The sequence below is a fragment of the Strigops habroptila genome, chromosome 8, assembly GCF_004027225.2.
Source record: "Strigops habroptila isolate Jane chromosome 8, bStrHab1.2.pri, whole genome shotgun sequence".
Taxonomy (NCBI): Eukaryota; Metazoa; Chordata; class Aves; order Psittaciformes; family Psittacidae; genus Strigops; species Strigops habroptila.
In genome coordinates this window covers 19,459,859-19,476,890 of record NC_044284.2, presented here as the reverse complement: position 1 = coordinate 19,476,890, position 17,032 = coordinate 19,459,859, and the positions used below count along the sequence as shown (strand labels likewise).

The window sequence follows — 17,032 nt, the reverse complement described above, 5'->3', positions numbered from 1 at the left end:
AGAGATTCCTTCTGTGTAGCCTCGGTGGATTGTGGGTTGAGGTCTGCAGTGGGAAGAATTTATGAACCATTTGTAACTTAATATTTTTGCATTTAAAGCCACAGCTCTATACGGCCGTGGACACAATTATTCTAGCATTACAATTTCTTACAGTTGTGCATTTGGTACAGTCAGGCTGAAAAGGCCAGAGGACATTGACTCACCTCTTTGCAGATGTCAAAAGAGATAAGCATTTCTTTTTGGCATGTTACTGTATTTGGTCTGGTTGTGGGAAAACAATGCATGAACACGAGATAGATCTCTAATTTTCCTCTCAATCCCCACATTGATTCCTTGCTGGAGATAACTGGCAATTTTGTGTTTTTTGTCAATTGTAAGGGGACACCTGGTTCTCCTGGACAACATGGTGAAAAAGGAGAGAAGGGTGATCCAGGAAGAGTTAGAATAAAAGGTAAACCCACATTTTATCATTAGCATTTTTGTTTCCTAAACAATGCCCAGGCAATGGTGTGAGAAAACCATATTCACCTACTGTAATAGAAAGTCATTAGTTTAGTAAGTTACTGAAGCCTAGAGATCATGTATATCTAAACTGCTTTCTTAGTACCATCTTGTTCATTTTCTTCTTGCTAAACACAAGATCAACACAGTGTTTTGTATTTTTTATTCTACAGTTGAGCTGTAAAAGTTTTAACAGCTTGTTATTAATGCTAACAAATGACTTTACATGTCATGTGATTGATAATCAGGGTCTTACAGAGGTCTGTATAGCAAAGACTAAGCAGAATACAATTACTGTGAAAGCAAAAGAAATATTATTGTACAGCAGCCACTTCCTGAACTGTCATATGCCAGTGTCCTAACTGTTAACTTAAACCACCAGCATCTTCCTTGGGAAAAACTCAAAGTCTCAATGGCTATTCAGATTCCTGCTCCTAATTCGAAAAATTACTCTTGACCAGGCATTGAAGAGAAACAATAGACCACCAGTTGCACAACTGAAATTCTTGTAATTAAACACATCAAAACCTCTCCACAGTTATGGTTATGATTTGCAAAAGCAAAAGAAACAGAGAACAACAAAGTACAATAATCTGATGGCAAAGCTTAGTTAGAAATGCCAAACTAATTATTCAGACAAAAGATTGTCCATCTTATTGTTTGTGAAAAGTTAGCTTAGCTTTCGATGCCTGTGTTTGTTTACAGATGTTGGAGCAGGGCGAAACATTTGCTGTTTATTTGCAAAGCATTTCTTGACACAGCAAAATTAATCTTTGGGTTAGAACACTTTTATTGCCCTTTATGCAAAAATTATATTTTCATAAATATCAGTGCAAGAGAAATCTAGGGGTAAATAAAACAAAAAAGAACAACCCTTATGGGAATATTGATTCAAATATCCTGCATCATATGATATCGCTATATCTTAATTTCAGTGAAATTAAGAACAAAACTGACTGATTTCAGTAACAAAATATTTTCACTCTGTATATAGCATGAACAAAAGCCACAATCTTTTAGTGTCTGTAAACAAGTCTTTACAGAAAGACGTGTTGTTCCATGAAGCGTGCAACTACATTCTGCCTTCCTAAGCCTAAACCATGTCATTAAGGAAATGTGATTTCAAGAACTGGAAATTGTCATACAGATGTGATGAATGGTTACCCATTTACCTGAGCAGAATTACCTTCCTCCCCAACTTACTGCAATTATTATACCACTTTATTGTTTTCTTTTTTTTTTTATTGTTTAAAGGAACAAAGGGTGAAAGAGGTCCTACTGGGGTTCCAGGATATCCAGGTCAAAGAGGTAATGATGGCAGAGACGGGGAACTAGGATTGCCTGGGGAAAAAGGAGCTGAGGTATGTTTGCCTTTCTCAGATTTTTTTTTTCATTTCAGTTAACATATTATCTTATGAAAGGGCTAGCTACTTAATGAGAAGTACCATTTTATTCCAAATTCCCAGCACATTCATTACTTTTATCATTATATGTTATCCTAGACCAAAAATCATAGTTTTCATCAGTTGAAAATTTCCTTGAAAGTATTATTGTTTATTTTGGTATTCCTGAATGTAATTTTTGCATACTCTGTGCCAATATTATGGGATCAGGAAGAACTGAAAACCCGCAAAACTCTACCCTTTGTTCCTATTGCCTCCGAATATTTAAAACTACTAATATCATCCATGTTGTCACTTAATTGTGGAAGAGTGGTTTCTCCAGATAATTGTCTAACATGGCTTTTGATAATCAAAGAGAGGAAAGAAATTAGGTCTTGTTATTTCTTATCAACAATTTCTTTCTTTAAGGGTGATTCTGGAGTACCACTACCAGGTGATAAAGGATTCCCTGGGGTCCCAGGCCTTCCTGGGGTGAAAGGACAAATGGGATTGCCTGGGTTGGGGTTTCCTGGCCCTCCAGGAGTCAGAGGCAGCCATGGAGACTTTGGTGATCCTGGTAATATTGGGCCACCTGGTCCAAAGGGCCAGAAAGGTAATTTGAATGTTTACATTAAGAACAAAATAACAAAACACATGTTTGGTAGCATCCATTACAGTTTCATACATATGCTATACAGTGTTACTCATTTATAGTGAAAAATCAATTTTGGCAAGGTCAGTGGTCATGTGAAATACGGCCACTGAAAGGTACAATGCTGTCAGCATTTAGCAACAGACACTAGTGAGAATATGAATTGCTAGAGGCCTTAAACCTGCAAAGTGCCACTTTCAGAGTGCACACTATCAGAGGACATATTTTCTGGAAGGAAGAGTATTCCTGAGTGTAAGGATTTGCAAGGCAATGCTTTTTTGCTGAAGGAGCAGGAAAACACAGCTCACACTTCAGGCTTGGTCTGTTTGGTTTGGCTTTTTTTTAATGCCCACCAAAATAAAAAATAAATCTATACAGATAGCAATACATATGAACCAGAAACGTACATAGAATTGAGATGAAAATATTTCTTTCTTGCAACAGATTATTATGAAGACAAATTTCTGTGACAAGTAAAAAAAATCTTCATCTTTACAGAATACAACTGTATTTGAATCATTACCAATATTCTGTACAAAATAAGTGTAAAAAATATATTTTAAGATCCTCCATCAAACCTTAAGTAATGTGCAAATAACAATGTGCATAAACAGTCCCTTCTCTTTGCCTTTGCACATCTAATTAGTTACTTCTGCGGAACTATTACAGTAAATGGTCAGACTCCATTTATTCTAAAACCAAGTATACTATTTTCTTTCTCCCTCTTGCTTCAGGTGAGACTGTCTGCATTACATTACCATACCCTGGAAATCCAGGTCCCCCAGGTTTTAAAGGCATTCAAGGTATGTTTACAGATAGAATTTTGGGGTTTAAGTAAAATAGAGCTTTAAGTTGCTAATTAAAAAAGAAGCTATCCTAAAAAGATACACTGTTCTAGTTTTTCAGCAGATACATATCTCAAAATGTAAAACTGCAAATACACAAGAATATACTCATCTAATAGACTCAAGGGCCAGATGGCTGCACCTTGCATGATCGAAAGGTGTGCAGGCTGCCTCCATAGAAATGATTAAATGAAGGTCACTTGGAACTCTGTCCTGCCTCAATTAAAATGTGTGAGACAGTTTGTAAAATACGCAGATGGCCGAGTCGGATAAGACTTAGAGTATATACATCTGGATACCAGGGGAAAAAAAGGTGTGCAAGGCAAAGATACGCTGCAAGTCTGTAATTTCTAAAGCTATACTGCTTATGGCAAGTTGCAATTAAGCCCTAAAATCTGAATACTTCTTACCATTACTTCGACTTGTTCGGCTTAATTTGAATTCAAAGAACTCATCCAGGAACTGGCAAAATGTTGCTTGTGATCACCTCCAAAACATTTGAAATACGCCAGAAAATCCTGATCAGAATAAATGGAGTCCGATACTGGATTTTCGAGATGCTTAGTATGGTATTACACAGTTCCCTGACATCAGTGTTGTGGGTGATAGCCAAAATTTATACAGACATGAAAGAAGAGGGATTAGCATATTGAGCTCATCTGCACCATTCCAGAAGCAGAATATAGCACAGGAGAATATCAGAATTTGAGTTGACATCTGTCATTCACTAGGTTAATATTGTTGATGTCCTGTAACATTAAAATGTTATAGGAGATATGTTTTTTTCTAATTTACTCGGTGATTTGCAGTCTGCTCTTTATGGATTAGGGAACAAGTCCATTTAGAAAAACAGCAATCATGCATTTGGGTGGCTCTTGCCCAAAATATTAGAAGTAGATGAAATCCAGTTGTCTTCGAAGTAGATGAATTTGCATAGGATAAAATGCAATACTGTTTCCTTAGATCACACATTTTAGAGCTCTGCCAGTTCTTACATTTTTCTTTCTGTTTCCAGGACCAAAGGGTTTAAAAGGACTCCCTGGTCATCCTGGACCAAATGGCTTTGATGGGCAAAAAGGCCATCGAGGCAGGCCAGGAGCAGGAATCCCTGGGCCAGAAGGTGAATTGTGCTTTTTTTAAATCCAGAAGACCTGCTGGTCAAACTGTAATGCATACACGTGGAGTAAGGTAGCTAACATGCTAGAATAGGTTAGGAAGCACATTTCAGTGAAAGCTAATGGAAGAGAAATCTTTATCAGCTTCCTTTTCTTTCCTCCAGCAATGCAAGTGCTGGAATAACTTAAAGTTCAGTGTCTGGAGAGGAACTATTCTCAGAAAACTAAGAACAATTAGTATCATTTTAACAAAGCAATAGAACTGGACAAGAATGAGAGCACAAAAGATAGATGCTACCCCAAAGAAAACCACTCTCGCTTTCCATAAGCATAATTACCTCCTTTAATTCTCATCTATCATTAGCTGTAAATGAGAAACTGAAACTTAATGTATGTTACTTTTTGATGCAAAGTCATAATTCTGGTTAAATTTGCATTATAATATTCCACAGTTTTTTGGGTGGAAAAAAACCCCAAAAAACAACGAACGACTTCTGAATTATGCCCTATTTGAATTTAAAAATTGTATCAACAGGCTTTCGAGGCAAAGCTGGTGATCCTGGTGATGAAGGTGAAAGAGGATCTACAGTTGATGGTAAAAATGGCCCTCCAGGTCCACGTGGCATAGATGGTCAGAAAGGTGTTGCGGGTGATACCACATATGGTCCCCCAGGAATCCCAGGCAACAGGGGACTGCCAGGACCCCCTGGTGCACAAGGAGCAAGGGGTGATCCAGGCATTCCTGGACTTCAAGGTATGAGCCAGTTTTTATAAAGCATTTCCATGTGTTCAAAGGAGAAAATTGCACAAAGTTGGTCCTGATTCAGATAAAACTTACTCTTACCTGGATCCATAATGGTGACTGTGAATGGTACGCCCTATTTTTCATTTACATTTTTACAGTTAAGGTTGATCAGCCACTAAGGAGATCTGCACTGCAGGAAGGGGAAGATGCTTTTACCCAGTCCATGGAGTAACACTGCAGCTTCCTATTCTTACTACTGTTGCTTGCTGCCTAGCAGCCCTATGTGGTTACGGCCTCCTGCTACACCACACAGACAATCCCTGCATCAGACTGTTTACTCAAATCTGAAAAGACTGGCAAAAGGTGGGAGAATACTCAGGGAGTGAGAGATCAATTTCTTTGCCCGGAGTTATTCAATATAATCCTTAATGTCTTGTGCACTACACTGGTCTGGCTACAGATGTCTCCATGGTGCCACTTCCTGCTTCATAGCAGATATTGTTGATTCCTTTTATAGGTCTTCCTTTTCCCCAGCCCTAAGCAGACGCACACCCTCTTCTGTGTAGCAAACACCTATAGAACTGACCCCAGGGCTGCGTAGCTCACGCAGGCTAGTGAGCTCCTTCCGTTATGCACCTACACATCAGAAACTTGCTCACTGATCCATAAAGTCATCCTCACCTATAGACGAGAGTTGAATTTGTATTCAACTTAAAGAAAAAAGCTCTCCACAATTCTAAATTGCAGAAAAGCATCAGTTTTCACAAGCTATGAAAAAAATAGAGGATAAGTAAGATATTACAATGACTGAACATGTAAGTTTAAAAAGAACAATTAGGAATTCTGATGGATGGTAATGAAAGTAAAATATTTTACAATGTTTTTTGTTTCCAGGGCAGCCTGGTACCCCAGGATTTCCAGGTGCCAAAGGTTTTAGAGGCCCAGAAGGAGATATAGGAGCACCAGGTTGTCCAGGCTTCCCTGGTCCACCATGTGACGCGGGCTTACCAGGACCACCAGGACTTGGAGGTGTCATGGGCCTGCCAGGACCTCAAGGTACACAACATCCATCAAGTTGCCTCACTGCTCTAAACTTTGCATATCTTTTCTAGCAGATTTAATCACGTGATTTTTGTAGCTGACATGACAAATATTTCCATGGGGGCTCCTCATTAGTGGGGGTGTATACTAATGTTTTACTAATTTCCTTAAACTCAAGGAATGTATAGTGTGCATCTCAGATATTTCCCAACTTTACTTCCCTTTCCATACTGTTCCTTAACTGGCCAAATCATAGTGTGTTCACTGTTAAGTAATAAATGGAAGAGTTATCACTTATTCTGTTTTCCTGAGTAACTTAACTGAGCTCCTTGTCATTACTGTGATACTTCTGTCTTCCTTATTCTTAAATGAAAGCGTTATTTAGGGAGAGCTAGAGGACATCATATATACCAAAAATGTTTACAAATTAGTAGGGATTTTTCACAGGAAGCTTCTACTCATGTCTCTCATTAAAGAAATACAAGCAAACAAACATTCCAGGTTAAAAATCTAGGCAGACCCAGGACTCCAGCAGTAAAGTTTCCAAGTTATTTTGCTGTGTTTGTTGATACTCAGATTTATACCAAAATCTATCACTTTCCACTTTTTAAATACAATTGCTGAACCCTTTTCTTGCATTTACATACATTGATTAAAGCTCTTTTTCTTAGGCTTACCAGGCTTTAAAGGTCAGAGGGGAGACAGGGGCCTAACAGGGCCACCTGGAATCAAAGGTCTCAAAGGCTCTCCTGGCTCACAAGGTCCCCCAGGTCCTCCAGGTTCCCGAGGACTTCCAGGACTTCCAGGCAATAAAGGACCACCTGGTTTCCCAGGACAAACAGGTATGTTAAACATCCTGCAAAACACTTTATCTATAACTACTCTTGTAGAGGGAACTATTTCTACTGCTGTTAAATCTAGGAAGTACTTTGCACCCTCCTCTCTTTCCAGTTTCGAGAATAAGACCCTGCAGCAGGGTACAGGCAATAACAATAGCATCCTTTTTTCTTTCTCTTACAATAAAAACAAAGGAAATAGTTTGATGCATCTTGGTGCATCCTGATGCTTTAGTTGTTTTACAGCCAGTGACAAGTGGTGTTCCCCAGGGCCTGGTTCTGTTTAATATCTTCATCAATGATCTGGATGAGGGAATCAAGTGCACCCTGTGTTTGCAGATGACACCAAGTTGGGTGGGAGTGTTGACTGCTTGAGGGTAGGCGGGCTCTACAGAGGGATTTGGACAGAGTGAATTGATGGGACAGGGCTAATTGTAGGAGGTTCAAGAAAGCTCAGTGCTGGGTCCTGCACTTTGGTCACAAAACCCCATGCAACACTACAGGCTTGGGGAAGAGTGGCTGGAAAGCTGCCAGGTGAAAAAGGACCTGAGGATGTTGGTTGTCAGCCGGCTGAACATGAGCCAGCTTGTGCCCAGGTGGCCAAGAAGGCCAACAACATCCTGGCCTGTATCAGCAATAGTGTCCCCAGCAGGGCCAGGGCAGTGATCATCCCCCTGTACTGGGCACTGGTGAGGCCGCACCTCGAATCCTGTGTTCAGTTCTGGGCCCCTCACTACAAGAAAGATAGTGAGTTGCTGGAGCATGTCCAAAGAAGGGCAACAAAGCTGATGAAGGGTCTAGAGCACAAGTCTAGAGCAGCTGAGGGAACTGGGTCGCTTAGTTTGGAGAAAAGGAGGCTCAGGAGAGACCTTTTATTGCTCTCTACAACTACCTGAAAGGAGGTTGTAGCAAGGTGGGTGTCGGTCTCTTCACCCAAGCAACAAGCAATAGGACCAGAGGAAACAGCCTGAAGTTGTGCCAGGGGAGGTTAGATTGGTTATTAGGAAAAATTTCTTCACTGAAAGGGTTGTCAAGCATTGAACCAGGCTCCTCAGGGAAGTGGTGGAGTCATCATCCGTGGAGGTATTTGAAATATGTGCAGATGTGGCATTGGTTTAGTGGTGGAGTTGGCAGTGCTAGGTTAATGGTTGGACTCGATGATCTTAAAGGTCTTTTCCAACCTAAATGACTCTATGATTCTATGAGTAAGTGGAGAAATAGCTTTACATTATGTGTAATACTTACAAAAAATGTGAGCTTGGTCCCAAAATCATCACTGGCTAATGCGCAAAATTTCTGAGTAACTCTAACAAAATCTGGGTTTTGTCTGTCATCTGGACCTAGAAGTCTTGATTCTTGATTTCCAATAGCCACATGCAAAATCTGGTGGTGTCTTAGACTATGCATTGTATTTAAGATGTTGGAAATAACTGCTTTAGTAGTAAATGTAGCTTAAACCTCTAAGGAGAGGTAACAGGGAGGGAGAAGATGTTTGCTTCAAGGCAGTCTGGATTTCAAGACAAGTTTGATCTTGGAATGAAGCCATGCTCCAACTATTGGTTCTCTAGCTTTGCTGATTTCTTAAGGAGCCCTTCTAAACTTCCTGCCCTTTGCTTTATACTCTTCCTTAGAATATGACAGCAACAGCATAGCAGACTGAATATGTAAATAAAGCATTTAATATTACCAGGAAGCAAAGGGATTCAAGGACCCCAAGGATTCCCAGGACTCCCAGGAACACAAGGCCCAATGGGAATCTCTGGTGTTAAAGGAGAAGAAGGAGAAATGGGTCCACCTGGACCTAGTGGAGAATGTGGGGATATGGGAATAAAAGGTTTGTAAAAATCCACTTCACACTGTAGTTACGTTACTGCTATGTTTAGTTTTGTTCCTGCTGTGTTAGGAATATATTTACTTTTTCTTCTTGCTAAAGGTATATTCACTTCTATTTTCAGAGATACTAAATATTAAATCCAGTTAATCTCACAAATGCATAACGAAATATAACTAAAGAAAAATTAATTTCACTGAGATCAGTAGGTGCATTTACCACTAAATTAAAGAGTTAATCACCTATTCAAGCAAACCATGAGATTTGTCCTGCACACATCTGAAACTTTAGATTTTTTTCAAGTTTTCTATCATATTGTCTGTGTTCTTTAACCTCTCTAAATGTTAATGTAGGAAAGAGAATAACCATCTCCAAGGTGCAATCACAGACAGTACACTGTGGAATGGACAATACAATTGCCATTTTTCATATTCCAGACAAGCAGGGAATAACTCTGATTTAACATCACCTGACTTATTACTGTGTAAACTAAAAAGCAAGAGAAGGATAATAAATTCTGTTAGTAGTGAGCCTGCTGAAACAACCGAGAACTGCATTAGTACTTGAAGGCTTTCTCTGTTAGGGAAGTTGTGACTAAAATTAATTTTCAGGCCGTGTCACTCATGAGGATTTACTTTCATTCCATGTGTTTGGTTCAAAGGTGAAAGAGGGCCTCCAGGAGACAGTGGCTGTGTTAACATCCATCTTGAGAAAGGACAAAAGGGGGAACCAGGGTTTCCTGGTGAGAACGGATTTAGAGGTGAAAGAGGTAAGTTCATAAAATAAACCCCAACCTTATACTGTTTACAGAAACTTAAACTAGCAGTCTAGTTTCTTTGGGCATTTATTAAGGCAATACACATAGTGTGAAAACATAGCCATATGTGCCAAATAATAAGTGTCAGATAATGGCTTGACTATATTGGTCATTATCTTGTTCTGCAATTAACTTCAGGTGAAAAAGGCAATACTGGTTTCAGAGGCACCCCAGGATTTCCAGGGAAGAATGGTGTCCCAGGACTGCCAGGTGACCATGGTGACACTGGACTGATGGGGTTTCCAGGATCACAGGGTTTCCCAGGACCAAAGGGCTTTAAAGGAATTATGGGTTTTCAAGGACAACCAGGTGACCAGGTAAACAAAGTAGTAGTGAAATGTCCTGGACTTTTCAGCTATATCCTGACTCCAAGAAATATGATGAAGGGTATTTCTATTGTACTTACCCATTAAATGTTCCTCCTGAGAAGAGACTGTCAGTATAACAGGAAAGGTAAATTCCTTAATGCAACAATTCAATGCCTTGATTACATTTTAGTCAGAGTCAACAAAGGGCCTCTCCCCTCTGTCCTACCTGCATGCTGTGATTTTGTTATATTGCCACTTGGTGGAAGTCCAGGCTACACTGCACAAGTTGGGTGGGGGGGGCTGTGAAGGAGAAAATGGATGCACAGTCAAGTCTTTAACAACTTTCCTACAAACAGATTAACAGATCACAATCATAACATAGCAGCAGCACAAGTATGAAATTAATATATAGCTGCTTCTTCATATCTTGCTACATGGAGCAGCCAAGCCAACAGACAAGAGAAAACAAGTCTTCTGTGCCCACGCTGACAATTTGCACCAAATAGAATCCAGGCAAGCAGTATTGCTCAAGTATACAAAACCACACATATATCACACATGGATGTAAAGTAAAATTCTTCACTGGCTTCTATGCTATGTAGACAGGCAGTGAGATTACATGAAACATAAAGCACCGTTGTTTTTCTGGTAAAGGGATATTGCTTGGCTTGGCTTTTATTTTTCTTTGAAGAGATAATCTGTCTTTTGCTGATTATAGGTCATTATTCAAAAGGAAAAAACATTTTTACTGTTACATCACAACATATTTCTGGTTAATGTTTATAGTAAATTTGGGTAACATACAACAATATTTGGTACATTTTCTGGTACCTTTTAAATCAAATTACTCAAGCCATCTGTGGGGAATTTAAGCTGTTGAAGCCAAGAGTTAACATAAACTATAAAAGCACAAATTCCAAATGATTAGCAAGTCTAATCTACAGTTTCTTGGAAGTCTTAATGGTCAGTGTTAGACATGAAAAAAGACAGCTGATTCTTTTCTGTTGAGCTTAAGATATAGTTTTGCTATTCATATTAATTGCTGATCTGTTTACCTGTGTAAGAGAACCAAATGCACTTATAGATCATTCCTGCTACACTTATGTCAAACATTTTTATTTTGTATTTAAAAAAAAAATCAGGGTGACCTTGGCTTACCAGGAATCCCTGGCAATCCAGGACTGACTGGCCCAAAAGGATCCAAAGGTAATTTATATAGAGATGCTTTGGAAAGAGCAGTATTGTTAGGATGCATATGCTCTGACAGATGATGGCGAGTACTCACTAGAAAAGGGAAAACAGGACAGAAGGGAAAAAATTAAAACATGAGGGTCATTGGAAACAAGTCTGACTTACCTGAGACAGAAAAAAGTAAAGAACGATACTCAATATAAGGACAACTTGTATGAAATGTATTGAAAACAAACTTACTGGAAAACTCATCCTTAAAGCAAAAGCAGAAAACAGCCAGTAAAGGTGGGCATTGCTATGGCAGGAGATTTCTAGCAACACTTGAACTCGGTATTTCCTCTTAACTGTTCACAGCAAAATCAGACAATGAAGCTGGAGGCAGCATGAATAGGTAGGAGAGGTCAGACATTTGTAGAGACATTGCAAAGCAAAACTGCTTGGAATTATTGATTGCGTGATAAACAGGAATTTCAGCACAGGCAGAAAGAAGGAGGTGTGATGCCTTTAAGTCCCCTGCTAGTCTGTAAAAGGTCTTTACTGAGTAAATAGACTCACAAGGTATTGATTTTGCACATCCTCACAAACCTATGTAAGGAGTTCTCTGTTTAATAAAGTGTTCTGGGGAATTTATGCAGTATCTTTCTTTTTCAGTGTATGCTGTCAGTATTGGGAAAGTTCCTGTAATTTTTGGTTTTCTTTTTTCGTTATGGGAAATTTTCATTAATGCTGCCCTGAGTCATACTAAACAGAAACTGAGTTAGTACTTCAAGACAAGCTGAGATGGCAGATAATTTACATGTGCCAAAGCATTTTTCATTCTATATTCTCTTAGTCCCTTTTACAGCTGTTAATATCTGTAAATTATCTGATCTTACAAAATTGTCCAGCTTTGATTTTGTGGATGAAAAGGAAACTTGTATGAAATAAAAGTCATTGTACTTCTACAGGCAAGAGAGGTGACCCCACTCCGCTGCTTGGTACACATGGTCCAAAAGGGCCTCCCGGAGATCCAGGATTACCAGGTACCTCTGTCTGATTGAAGGAAAAATTTGATTTAAGAACTTATTTTCTCTAAGTTTTGTTAGCGGAGGAGCTCTGTTTCCTGTGCATATTGAGGGGTATTTTCTGTAGTTATAAACCCAGGGATTGGAGAAGCATCACGGTGTGCAATATGGCTAGCAGGAAAAAGGGAGGTATAGTCTACTGTTGTCTAGTACAGCACTGATGAACATACCAATACTTACCGGAATAAAACCTGGCTTAGCTGTATCCTGCCAGTCATTTCTGCTCTTTCAGATATCACCAGAGAGATCAGTAAAATTCATTGCTGATAAGTAGATGCAAGTATCTGAAGTATTTGAATAAAATTCTTTTTCTAGACAAGAAACTTATGAACTTTTATATTTTTAAACTTATCATGAGATAACAATGGGCAATTTTAAAGAAATAAATGCTAGATATTTTTTTTTCTTTAAGGTCTCTGTGGATTCCCAGGAGAGAAGGGTTCACCAGGTATCCAAGGGCAACCGGGAACACCAGGATCCAAGGGTGACCCTGGACACCCAGGAATACCTGGACTTCCAGGTAATGCCAAAGCTTAAAAAACAGTGCCATGTAACAGCTCAAAAGAGATATGGAACAGGAAACTGCAGCTGAGGAGGCACTTCTGTGGAGGAGGCTAGAGAAATCAGACATCATACAAAAGTGTATTGAAAGCTATTTCAGTACCTATAGACAGCTCAGAGTCTCAGAGAGTTAGATCTGTCAATTCTTCATACATTCCCCCACACGTTCAGGTACGTCTGATTAACACAGTATGCTGCATAGTACATCCAAAAAAAAAAAAAAATCAACAGTTTAATAATTTGCCTGTTCACAGAATTTTTTTATTTTTTTTTCCTCTACTCTCAGGAGCTACAGGTCCTCAGGGATTGCCAGGAAAACCTGGAGAAAAAGGGAAACATGGAATTTTGGGACCTCCGGGACTGCAGGGATTAGCTGGATCCCAAGGCAGAAAAGGTAACAGTATGCAGTGCACTACTACTGGTAATATGACAGCACCAGACATAAATACCCTTTTAGCAGTGAAAACAGAAAAATCCTGTGAGCCTGATTTTGGTTCTGTGTTCTTTTAAGCTACAAGAAGAATTAAGCCAGTTCCCATCACCTTTTGAAAGTAACATAAATGCTACCTCAGAAACTTGTACTGCAATCTAAAACAGGTATGGAAGAAGGTAGAAACAGATTCTGGCTCAGCTGATGTAACAGAGAGCAGAAGTTAAGGAAAGAAAAAGGAGTTTGCAGTAATTCAGATATGTCACTTCAATTATGCTCTGTTCTGCCTTCTCACCATGGAGTGCCACTGTTACTCTACCAGCAGACTGCTGTGGATGGCTCTGTCTTACAGATTTGTTTTAACAGATTACGATAACTTGGGTTGTTTTTTGTTTGTTCTGTTGTTGTGGGGTTTTTTTGTTTTCTCCATCCTAGCCAAAACCAGAGCACCTCCAAAACTTGATTTTTTGGAGGATTTAACATAGAAATATTTCCTCCAAATCCTAATTTACACTTCTCACAGTGATTGTTATGATTAGATTGAAAAGTAGTTCATCTATACAGTTGAGAACATTATTAAATTTTGCTATACTCAAAATGATACATTAAAATTATAAGTTACATTAATACTTCATAAAGAAGGTAATCAACTACATAATTTGTATCCTCTCTCTGTAATAGTGTGCTTCATAACAAGTTCCTGGACAGGAAGAATAATATTAGCAACCCATATACAGAAATCAAAGTAAAGTAACACTTGGAGCTATGATATACGGTTGGAGGACAATAGATTCACTTTTTCAAATTCAGCCCAGGGAAAAATCGAGCTACTGAAAATTTAAATGAAAAATGGAAACAATTTATGATTGCTTGCAGTAATTAAGTGGTGCTGATTTAAACTGTCATGACAGATTCCTTGCTGGTGCACAATCTGCAAGAGAACTCTTCCGAGTTGCAAACAGTATTTGCTGTAAGAAATGCAGAGATCTGTAGTGACAAGGGATATTTAAGTTGAGAGGGGTCAAAAAAACCCCCCACATTCTTCTGCTGAAAACTTCTTTTTAGCAGATGGACTCTTTCCTTCTTGTCATAATGGTAAAGTACTTCTGTTCTATATTGTGCAGAAGTTATCTCAAGTCCTGCACAGGAAACATAACAGATTAATACATGTGCTTCAGAGGGAAAAGTTCGATTCCATATGGCAATTCATTAGAGACCAAGTTGCCTGCGGAGCCTTAGTATCCTATATATTGCCATACTGCCAGCTCAGTCGAAAAGAAGGTTAACACCTTTGAAATTATACTCAGTAATGAAAACTGAATGGAATTTGTATTCCAATTCAGTTGGAGAATATAGATCTTAATGCTATTTTCAATAAAAAATTGTTGCTAGCATTAGAAGTGAAATGGTTAATTGGCTGTTCATAGCTAAGTACATGGCCTTGTTAGTCTAATTGCTTCTCACTTAGATTAAATGTTTTGTGCCTTGAAGAACTAGATTTAAAAAAGAGATAAAATTAGTTAAACAGCATCTACCAAAGCATAATTACATTGTCTTTATTATAGAGATAGTTTTACTAGTTAAGGGCTCAGTCTGGCAAGCCTTACTTGTGTGAGTAATCCTGATGAAGCAAGTAATATTAAGAAAGCCAGAATTACTTGTGTGAGTAGAAACTGAATTGGGCTGTAAAATACAGAAACAGTGGTTCATACATAGGTCAGCCAATTCAGCTGTACCTAGAAATATGGGACTACAGCAAACCAAAAACCTAGAATTACAAGTGCTGATATTACAATGGATTGTTGGCAAATGTGTCAGAAAGCAAGTAAACCAAGCCATCAATCTTGCCTGAATGAGCTGAAGATCAAAAAAGTTTTAGATGATGACCTGGGTGCCAAAAATAGTTAGGAGTTCATAATAATTTTAAAACACCACTGTTAAATTCCCCAAATTGGCGTGCAACTCGTACATAAGTTTGAAAACAGCAACATGTCCAAAGCACAAGCAGGCTACAGAAAGCAGGATTGAAACTTAGAATGTCCTGAAAAGTTAAAGAGCAGTTAATTAAGGGCATAGAAGATATTACAGGTTGTATTACTAGTGGTTTTGGTAGTCCTGGGGTAATGGTTGGACTTGATGATCGTAAAGGTCTTTTCCAACGTAGTCAATTCTGTGATTCTTTGTATATCCCTTATTATAAAGGGGATTACATAGAGAGTATATAATCAGTGTCCCGCAAGTTTTCAGATAATCTTCTGGATTTAAATTTTTTTCCAGACCGGTGTTTGCTACAGGCTGGATTCCCCCCCCCCCCCCCGCCTTTCTTTTCATTCCTTTATTAAATTTTACCTAAAAGAACACAACGGTTTCTGAGAACAAAGCCATGGGGTTATTTTTAGTGTGTCTGTTAGGAAAAATAAAAGGGCACTAGAGTTCCCTTTCTCAGATGACCTGTCTTTGAACTAGGGACTTTTAAATTTGGCAGGTGAAGCAGTTGATGAAGGGCATTTGTGTTGCTGTCCTATAGCAATTTGTCCCTGACAAATTTGACCAGCCTATAGACTTTGAAAAAATATATCCATTCATATGTGCTGAAGTAGAGCAATAAATTCTCCCATGATTCATGCTCTGCGTACACAGCAGCTTTCCATGCTGCAGGACATGCTGGGATCAAGCACAGGAACTGAAACAGACAACCGACATCATCTATGCCAGGAAGTAGCTAGACAGGGAAAAGGAAACAGACAGAAAGGTAATTCATACTTGTGGAAAAAAACCCCACTGCATCTGGACTGGGAATCCTACATGGCAAGGAGAGGAACTGGTGAGGAATGAAATTTGGCAAAGATAAGCAGCAGAAGTGGAGAAGAGACACGAATAAGCACTAAGAGTATTGTTCAACTTCTTGATGATCAGTAGCACTCTGATCTGTCCTCCTGTGGAGCAAGCAGCATCCCAAGTCTATTCCTCTCTTTGAAACCTGCTACCAAATGATCCATCAGTTTTGCCAAGTCTGTTCCTATCTCCAGCTGATTGGCTACCATCTGCATTTTATAACTGTACATCTTCACACTTGATACTTCATTCATACAATTTAGGAAACTATAAAGTGCTAATGACGTGGAGATATTTTTACCCTCCATTGCAAATAACAGTGTCAGTTCAACATTTTAGAAAATCGATCAAAAAATACCATCTATGTTTTTACTTCTTGTGTTTTAGCAATTTTCAGAAAAGCACAGTTTATAAAGCAGGGAAAAGCAGCCAGGTGAAAATTTATCTTCTTTCTAGAGCAGCTAGATTAAATTGCACTTACATTTGGAACAGAAGCTGTAAAGGAGTTCCAGCTTTACAGTTATTTTAGGTAGTGTCTGCATCCCAGTCACCAGCTAATTTTGGCCTACTTAATCACATGTAGCAGTAGTAGTCTAGCCACAGACACAGTGTTCACTATAGAGTAAAACAGCCCATGCTGAGCTTCCCACTGCTAGCTGCAGTATAGAAATACCTAAATGATTAAAGGGTAGGTTTTCTGATTGCTTTGGTTTGAAACTGTCTTATGATTGCTATTTCAGTTTTTTGTCATGTTTTCCTTTCCAAAAAGACTGCACTCAGGTGCAATACGATCTCATCTTCAGTTACCAATAAGAATTAAATTCACCAAATACCTCATCTTGATCAATAATGTATTGTCATAAAAAACAAAAAAAAAA

The 17,032-nt window shown here is 38.8% G+C and overlaps 1 protein-coding gene and 1 long non-coding RNA gene across 2 annotated transcripts in view; one reads left to right on the top strand and one right to left on the bottom strand.

The window, feature by feature from the left end:
• Positions 1-17,032, top strand: part of COL4A4 (collagen type IV alpha 4 chain) — a 73,226-nt gene that overhangs the window by 41,943 nt on the left and 14,251 nt on the right. The window contains exons 23-37 of the mRNA XM_030495145.1: positions 379-451; positions 1,756-1,862; positions 2,313-2,496; positions 3,270-3,338; positions 4,396-4,500; positions 5,031-5,249; positions 6,135-6,296; positions 6,953-7,123; positions 8,808-8,951; positions 9,610-9,717; positions 9,904-10,082; positions 11,216-11,279; positions 12,212-12,286; positions 12,741-12,848; positions 13,176-13,283. Coding sequence (XP_030351005.1) covers positions 379-451; positions 1,756-1,862; positions 2,313-2,496; positions 3,270-3,338; positions 4,396-4,500; positions 5,031-5,249; positions 6,135-6,296; positions 6,953-7,123; positions 8,808-8,951; positions 9,610-9,717; positions 9,904-10,082; positions 11,216-11,279; positions 12,212-12,286; positions 12,741-12,848; positions 13,176-13,283 — 1,876 coding nt within the window. The remainder of the gene's footprint in view (positions 1-378; positions 452-1,755; positions 1,863-2,312; positions 2,497-3,269; positions 3,339-4,395; positions 4,501-5,030; positions 5,250-6,134; positions 6,297-6,952; positions 7,124-8,807; positions 8,952-9,609; positions 9,718-9,903; positions 10,083-11,215; positions 11,280-12,211; positions 12,287-12,740; positions 12,849-13,175; positions 13,284-17,032) is intronic.
• On the bottom strand, positions 8,921-12,321 carry LOC115611757. Its single transcript, XR_003992682.1, has 3 exons — positions 11,232-12,321; positions 10,172-10,350; positions 8,921-9,687 (listed from the first exon to the last, which is right to left on the bottom strand). It is a non-coding gene; the product is annotated as an uncharacterized LOC115611757 (long non-coding RNA).